We start from the raw sequence: 8,282 nt of genomic DNA on the forward strand, positions 1-8,282 counted from the left end.
AAGGGGGTTTTTTTTCAGTTACTGGGCTTCAAGCAAAATTTTCCCAAGTTATCAGTTCTGGAGTGCCTAGTTCTGATAGCACTGAATTTCTGTACCAAAACTACTTCTGGCTTAGGACTGGATTGAGCTTCATGAAGAATATGTGAGAGTGCAAAAATGAATAGCAGGAAGCCTGGTATTAAAGCAAAAGGATTTCTGCTTACTCATGTTCCATTGTTGACTATTTGTTCCCACAAGGGCTGGTGAGTGCCACATTCCTGAACCTGCATATAGGAAAATCCCCACAATATTTAAAGTCTGGGGAGCAACTTGCACCTGCTGTCTACTGTAATAATGAATATGCTTTGACCCTCCTGCTTCCGTGTGCAGATTAGATGCTGTTTTGCTGTCTAATGTGTCTGCATGTTGCCAGGGATGCTGCAATGGATGCTTGGTGATGCTCATTATGACTCTGTTAATATTTCAAGGCTCTTGCCTCCTGCTAACCCAAGCTGGGTGTAGCAAGTCTCCTGGGGATTTAGAAAGGGCAGCAAAGTGAGTTATTATGTGAAGAGTCTTCTTAAGTACCTGCCTTGTGGGTTACAGACGGCAAAGCAAGCTCTGGAGGAGCATCACTGCTGACTCCGGAGACCCAGCGTGTGCTGAGCCGTGGCCTCGGCAGGGCTGGGAGACAATGGCGCTTGGCTCAGGCTCCCAGGGCAGGAAGCCCAGGGCGCGGGGGAAAAACACACAGGGCGCTGAGCCCCAGCCCTCCCTCTCCAGCGGGTGGCCACACATCCCAACAAAGCTTTTCTCCTCTTTTCCTCCTGAGCAACCTGTCAGTGTTAGCGCGTGGTAAGTGCTGCATGGGTAACTCCTAGCAATGCTGTCCTGCTGGGCTGCCCCGCTGCTGGGAGGCGGCTCCTCTGCGCCCCTTTCCTCGTGAGAAGCAGCCGCTCTTAAGCTCCTGTTTAGGAAATGGAGCCGATTAACCGCGCTGCTGCCTGCCCGGCCTGTGCAGCCTTCACGGGGCACACGGGACTCCGCTGCCCTTCCGCCGTCCCAGCTGCGAACCTTGCCCCGTGCTGATGGCAAAGTCCCCGCGCAGGAACTCTCCCGGCCCGGGCCAGGGCGGTGCCGCCCGAGGAGAGGGCGTGCCGGGCGGCGGGCGAGGGGCCGGGCCGGGCGCGCTCCCGCCGGGTAAGAGCGGGAGCGGCTCTGGGCCGTGCTGCAGCCGCGGCCTCGCGTAGGGAGCGGGCGGCGCGGGAGGCGCCTCGGGCGGGCGCAGCGCTACGAGCGGCCGGGGCGGAGGGAAGCGGCCGGGCCGCGCTGCGGCGGCGGGCGGGAAGCGGAGCGCGGGGATGGGTGAGGAGCTGCGCAGTGGGGCGAGCCCAGAGTCCGGTCCCGGCCGGAATGGGGCTGGAAATGATGATGAAAAAGCAGGCGATTGCCTGTTCTTGCTATGCGCTGAGTGAGCTTGGATTTAGGGTTGAACTTGTTAGTATTGTGGCTGGAGTACCTCTGGGATAGGCTAAGAGAGCTGGGGTTGTTCAGCCTTGGAGAATGCTCCGGGGAGACTTTAGAGTCCCTTTCAGTACTTAAAGGAGGCTTACACAAAAGAGGGAGAGTAACTTTTTACACGCAGATGGGCCCGGGGGGGGGGGGGGAGTGGTGAGGGGGAACGGTTTTAAACGAAAATAGGAGAGATTTCGATTACATGTTAGGAAGAGGCTCTTCCCTGTGAGGGTGGTAAGGTCCTGATACAGCTTGCCTAGGGAAGCTGTGGCTTTCTCATCCCTGGAAGTGTCCAAGGCTAGGCTGGATGGAGCTCTGAACAACCTTGTCTAGTGGAAGGTGTCCCTGCCCGTGGCACGGGGGCTGGAATGAGATGGTCTTTTAAGGTCCCTTCCAACCCAAACCTCTCCTATGAGTAACTGGGGTGAGCTGTAATTAAAAGCCCGTACTCAGAGTTGGTGTTTAAAATGAAATAAACTAGTCCAGGGCACAGTGGTCTGTGTTTCTCTCAGTTTTCCTCCTCCCCCAGAACATCCTATGAGAAAAGATGAGATTAAAGCCAGAGCATATCTGCATAGAGGACAGTGAAATTAAACCTGCCCATTGAAAGGCCTTGAACTGGGGGAAGGCAAGATGAAACCTCAGCTGTGTGTGTGACCATGTGCCTCTCCTCAGAGGGCTGATGGTAATTAAGGGGAGACAGATGTGGGCTGTGGCCTAAGATACTGCATGGGTTCAAGGGGAAGAGTAAAGTGCTGAGGTTGGCCAGTTTCCAAAGTTTTTCAGCTCTTTCAATTTTAATCCAATATTTTCTCAAACTGAAATGTTATGTAACACTTAAGGTCATTGTATTTTGCTTTTGAGAGAATGGGGGGGGTTTGGGGGATGGTTAAAATGATAGGCTGAGAGATCTCCTATCTCGGGTGGTAATTTTGGTTGAATTATTTTGCCTAAATGAACATTTTAGTTTGGAATAAATTGCTGGCTGGCTGATTTCTGGTTAGTGCCTGTCACTTGTGCCGTGTGTGTGCTTTGTGCTGAGCGGTGGAGCAGATGGCAGCAGCCTTGTTAGCTTTGTGTGGAGTGTGCTCTTATTTGTCAGCCTTTACCCACTCGCAGCACAACACTTGGCACTACGTTCTTCTTTAACATCAAGCACACGTTCCCATTGACCACAGCTGCAACCAAGTCCTTTCACTTCAAAAGTATCACAATTTTTTCAGTCATTAAAGGAAGGCATAAGGCTTTGCATCTGGCAAAGAGCAGTAATGCTGAGCAGAGAAGAGGGGTTTTTCTCACAGCCTGGTGTCCAACATCTCTCCAGGGCCCTTCATCTGAGGGGCAGTTCTCGAGGGTGCCAATGAGGGGGTCCCCCAGCATCATGCTGCCTCTGGTGGAAGAGGTGGGAGGGTTGTTCCCACTTCGGAAATTGGAGGAGCAGTAGCTGTGCTCCCTCTCAAAGCTGCCTTTACTTGTGGCCACCCCACCCTCCGTACTTTGAGCTCTCAGATAGATACTGCCATAATCAGGTGATAAGATTTCTGAGCCACTTTCTGAACTTGGAGAACACTTGGTGTGTTCTCTCTTGTGACTGAGAGAGATTTGTATTTAAGTGTTTATACCTATAAAGTAAATAGAGTATTCAGAGTCAGTAAAGGGTCAAGCACCAGCCAACTCTTCTTCACTTGCTGGGTAAATAGCAGGAAGGGCAACTGAACTGGTGACCTTCCTGATTTCCAAATGGCCTTATTTAGGGTAGCCCTCACTTACTTTCCTCAGTGGTGTATGAGTCCATGAAGCATTTCTCTCCTGTTCTGGAATACAGAGGTTAAGCAGGATACATTTTTATTTTTTATAAAAAGCTTTTCCTATTTATATACTGGTATGATTGGAATGACATAGTTTCTTCTCCCCTGCTGTTGTCCAGGTTGTGAATCCACCCAAGAATGGATAAATGTAAGCAGCCTTATGTTGACCAGAAGACCAACCTTGAAAAGTTTAGTCCTGAAATTCTTTCTGAAATTGAGAAGCTCTTTGCGAAGAAGTTTACTTATGCTAAGCCAGTGAATGATGAATGGAAACTGCCAGATCCAAGCAATGCTTTTACATGTGATCACATGGAATTTCACTCACTCCTGGCTCTGAAGGACTCAATGAATGAAGTGAAGAACCAACTGAGTGATAAGAACCTGGAGGATTGGCATCAGCACACCTCGTTTACCAATAAAGCAGGGAAAATAATATCTCATGTGAAGAAATCTGTGAGTGCTGAGCTCTGTACCCAGGCATGGTGCAAATTTCATGAGATCCTGTGCAGTTTTTCTCTTCTCCCCAAAGAAGCTCTTCAGGACGGAGAACTGAATTCTGTCCACCTCTGTGAAGCACCTGGAGCTTTTATAGCCAGCCTTAACCACTACTTGAAGTCCCACCATGTCCCTTGCCATTGGAATTGGGTAGCTAATACTCTAAACCCGTATCATGAAGCCAATGACACCCTTATGATGATCATGGATGACCGTCTGATAGCAAATACGTTACCGTGGTGGTACTTTGGCCCAGATAACACTGGGGATGTGATGACATTAAGACATCTAACAGGACTTCAGAACTTTGTGAGCAGTATGACCACAGTCCACTTGGTAACTGCTGATGGCAGCTTTGATTGCCAGGGAAACCCAGGTGAGCAGGAAGCTCTCGTCTCACCCCTTCACTACTGTGAAACAGTCACTGCTTTAATGATCCTGGGCACTGGAGGATCCTTTGTTTTGAAGATGTTCACTCTGTTTGAACACTGTTCTATCAATCTGCTCTTTCTGCTAAACTGCTCTTTTGAGGAGGTCCATGTCTTTAAACCAGCCACCAGCAAAGCTGGAAACTCAGAGGCCTACGTGGTTTGTCTTCGCTATATGGGCAGAGAAAGCCTTCATCTGCTTCTTCCTAAAATGACACAGAACTTCGGAACAGAAATAGTCAACAAAGCCCTTTTCCCCCAGCATGCACTACCAGAATCATTCCTTAAAACACATGAAGAGTGTTGCACGTTCTTCCACAAGTGCCAGGTAGAGACCATCTCTGAGAACATCCGTCTCTTTGAGTGCATGGAAGAAGCAGAGCAGATGAAACTGAACAAGTTAAGAGACTGTGCAGTAGAGTTCTTCATGCAAAGGTTTCGCGTGAAACCCATTGGCAGAAATAACTGGCTTGTCAAGAAATCCCAGGCTGGTTGCAGCATGAATGCAAAGTGGTTTGGGCAAAGAAACAAGTATTTTAGTACATACAATGAAAGGAAAATGATGGAAACCCTGACGTGGAATGATAAAGTGGCAAAGGGCTATTTTAGTCACTGCACTGAGGAACATAGTTTAAATAATGCTGGGAACATGTGCATCCTAGAAGGATCACTTTCTAACCTTGAATGTAGCTTTTGGTACATTTTGGAAGGAAAAAGATTGCCAAGGGTAAAGTGTTCTCCATTTTGTGATGTTCAGGTCTTGGAAAATCTTAGTGAAGCAATGAAGGAGTTGGGTCGGGGGAGACTGAAAAGCAGATCGATGCTGCAGCCTTGTCACTCTTGTGAAGTTCTTACTGGGGAACTCATACTGGCAAAAGTGTCTGATCTTTCCAGGTGCCATCAGGAAGTTCTAAATGAAAGTTGTAGTGACCAATTCAAGTGCCTTGTCGTGGGCTTTCCGTCCCTCTGTGACACAGAAAGCGAGCCCAGCATGGAAATAAAGCCCATGGACTCAGCCACGCTGCTGACTTTCAGCTTCTCTTTGCTTTATGATGGAGAACCCAAGTACCAGCAGCAGCTTTTGGAGTGTGTTCTGCATTCGTTGGCCCAGCTGGCAGTGGGAGATGCATTGGTTTTGCCTGTTCTCTCCTGCCTGACACGCTTCACAGCTGGCCTGGTCTTCATCCTGCACTGCTGTTTCAGGAGCATCACATTTGCATGTCCAACCTCCCGGGAGCCCCTGAGGAGCGGCGCTGCTTTGCTGTGCGTTGGTTACCGAGGCCTCCCCGCGCCGGTTGTGGAGTACCTGCAGCATCTGCATACACTGCTGAGCTCCTTGCTGGACACAGACTCTCCCCAGCAGGTTCTGCAGTTCGTGCCCATGGAGATTCTCCTCCAGGGCAAGCTGTTGGAGTTTCTGTGGGATTTAAACACAGCCATTGCAAAGAGACAGCTCCACCTGATTGTGCAAGCTCAGCAGCAGCAAATGACTAGTGACATTCCACTTCAAAATAATTCTAAAACTGAGTGAGTTGCTGCTGCTAGACCTTGTTTCACAGGCAGGCAGAAGGTGTTGTTATTGTGAAGGTAACAATGCAAAACTGGTGTGACATTGAGAGTGCTGGGAAGATATTTTGAGCTATCAATCCTAGTTGCACCGTATTGTCTATGTAGGAAATAGGAGAAAAGAAAACCAGACCTTGATTTCTGGCCACTGAGCTGGGTGTTTTAGGATGTGGAGTAACACAGAATCTTTGATTCAGTGGAAGCAAGGGCTGACGATTGAGCCTAAGCCTCAGAGCCTCCTGTCGCCATCCTTAAAAACTGTCTTTTGACATCCCTTTAGTTTAGAGGTGGTATAATTCTTAATGGTGATGTGAGGGAAATCCTGTGTAAGTTGCTTTACCATTTTGGATGGTATGGAATGGTGGTGTTTATTGGTACGTGTCCCCATTTACCATTACTCTTAAACAAGAGCCTCTGAATTTTCACCTTGTAGCCTTTGAATATCAGCCTCTTTAGCACTTCAGTTAGTGAGGACTGAGATGAAAATTTCCTTGCCAAAGCCTGATGATGGTTTCTCCATCTCATTCTTGCAGCTGTTTTGTGAATGCCATGCTGATATCCTAAGTTCCAGTTCTTTGTGCACTTCAGTCACTTGACAGAAGGATCAAATGGAGCTGTTTATGCCAGAGAAGCGCTCAACCTCTGGCTGTTCATTGCTTACTCTTCAGGCAATAGTTTGGATTGCCATCAAGCCCTCTCTTGTGACTTCTTATGGGTCCAAAGCTGAGCTCAATTCTCAAGAATGAAATTTGCTAAAAGAATTATCCAGTGGCTGTAGACACTTAGGCTTATAACGAGCAGAACCTTTAGGAGACATTTAAATGCAGGAAACTTCTACCAGCCATGAGAGGCTCATATAACATGAGGTTGCTGTGATTTGCCAGCATTTCCTTGCTAAAAATCCTTAAAACAAAGGCTTTGAGGTGTTACCACCTGAACAAACAGTTGGCCAGTTGTGTGCTGCCTTTCTTGTGCACACAAGTGTGTTCATGTTTGTGTGGGAGCCCTCAGGGTTGTACAGCCATTAAGCTTTCGTGTTGTAAGTAATCCATATGTGCTTTTAGTTTGAAGGATGATATATTTTTTGAAGTAGAAGAAAAGATGTTGATTTACATGGCTGTTGTATATTTTCATTTTACTGACAAATGTTGTAAGTGTTAAAAGACATTTTTAAAAAAGAAAGGAAAACAAATGTTATTTGGAGTAAATAAAGCCTTTTATTTTAGGTTTTCAGTGTTTCTGTTTACATGTTTCTTTACCAAACATAGAACAAATCAATGAAATGCAATAGGGGGCTTGGGGAGGTTTAGTTTTCGTTTTCTTTTTTTTTTTTTTTTTTTTTTTTTTTTTTTTTTTTTTTTTTTTTTTTTGCCAGGCTTTTCTCATCTTGCCATGTGGATCCATCCTTAATGAGTGAAGGGTAAAGTGATCTTCATTTCTCTCTTTAACCAGCTCAGAGAGACTCCACTGGCAGATGTGGTCAAAGCACTGGAGGAGGCCTCAACACAGTTGCCTTGGCCTTGTCACTGAGCATTGTAGTCCATGTCCCTCTCCGTGGTTGCTGTAACTTTTAGCAGCAAAGATCTTGTCTTAAGGATATTTTATTTCTCCTGGCTGTGACAACTGCTATGGTAGGACAAGGTTGTTATACGCTGTACTTTTGTCTGCAAAGTCTATTATTTATTGTTATCAAAATGTTCTCATCCTAATTGTTTGCCTTCACCAAGCAGTGTGATTAAGAAAAAGCTGTGTGCCTTATTCCTCAGGGCTGGCTCTGCTGCCCTGCCAGGGGTTCCAGGTGAATGTCTTTGGGTTGGCTATCCAATTTGGCTGGACACTGCTTGCTAACTCATTTTGATTGCAATTACTAATGCTAATGTGTTTTTTTTCATTGCCTTTCTCTTTGGAAGTGAGCACCAAATTAGAGAGCTGGGGAAAATCATTCTGTGTCCTAGATGTGTGAGATGATACAGGAAATGGATCCTGTTATGATACCTTCATTTCCTTACAGCTAGTTGGGGTTTTTTGGGGAAATCTTTATGCAGAAGAGGAGTTGAATGGATGCTGAACTGCAGGACAGCGTTGCTTCTCTTGGCTTCAGTGAAGCTTAATACTTTGGCTTTGGCTCTTAATGTCAAAACAAGATAAGAGGACTTTGGAGCATCATTGAAACAGGAGTCTGGGTCAGAAGTGCTTGTTATGGGGATTGTCAGGTTGATTTTGGTAGAAATACTGTTTAATGGGTTCATGGTTTTACTGAATTACAGGGAAATGTAAATGCTCAGAATTGTATTCAAGCTTACAAAAAGTTTTATGAAATATTTGCATTCCCAATATAATAGTATAAAAAAAGTGCCTAAAGACATGAAATGGCAGATTGGAAAGTAAAGGGAAAATATGGATGTCTTCCTTTTGCTGCTGCAGACCTTAAAAGCTGCATATGCAACTTCTTCAGTCCTTAAAGTCAATTTATACACTACATTATTTAGAT

At 46.4% G+C, this 8,282-nt stretch overlaps 1 protein-coding gene across 4 annotated transcripts; it reads left to right on the plus strand.

The window, feature by feature from the left end:
- The first annotated feature begins 656 nt into the window (after nucleotides 1-656).
- Nucleotides 657-7,027, plus strand: CMTR2 (cap methyltransferase 2). Of its 4 annotated transcripts, none has more exons than XM_010396678.4 (2): nucleotides 657-834; nucleotides 3,422-7,027. In XM_010396678.4, the coding sequence occupies exon 2, from the start codon at nucleotides 3,441-3,443 to the stop codon at nucleotides 5,754-5,756; it is 2,316 nt and encodes a 771-aa protein (XP_010394980.3). In that variant the 5' UTR covers nucleotides 657-834; nucleotides 3,422-3,440; the 3' UTR covers nucleotides 5,757-7,027. The 4 variants fall into 4 exon arrangements, with proteins under 4 accessions (XP_010394980.3, XP_039414221.1, XP_039414223.1 ...); XM_039558287.1 differs by lacking the exon at nucleotides 657-834 and adding an exon at nucleotides 868-1,179; XM_039558289.1 differs by lacking the exon at nucleotides 657-834 and adding an exon at nucleotides 1,293-1,344.
- The last annotated feature ends 1,255 nt before the right edge of the window (nucleotides 7,028-8,282 follow it).

This window comes from Corvus cornix, chromosome 11, assembly GCF_000738735.6.
Source record: "Corvus cornix cornix isolate S_Up_H32 chromosome 11, ASM73873v5, whole genome shotgun sequence".
NCBI classification, from domain to species: domain Eukaryota; kingdom Metazoa; phylum Chordata; class Aves; order Passeriformes; family Corvidae; genus Corvus; species Corvus cornix.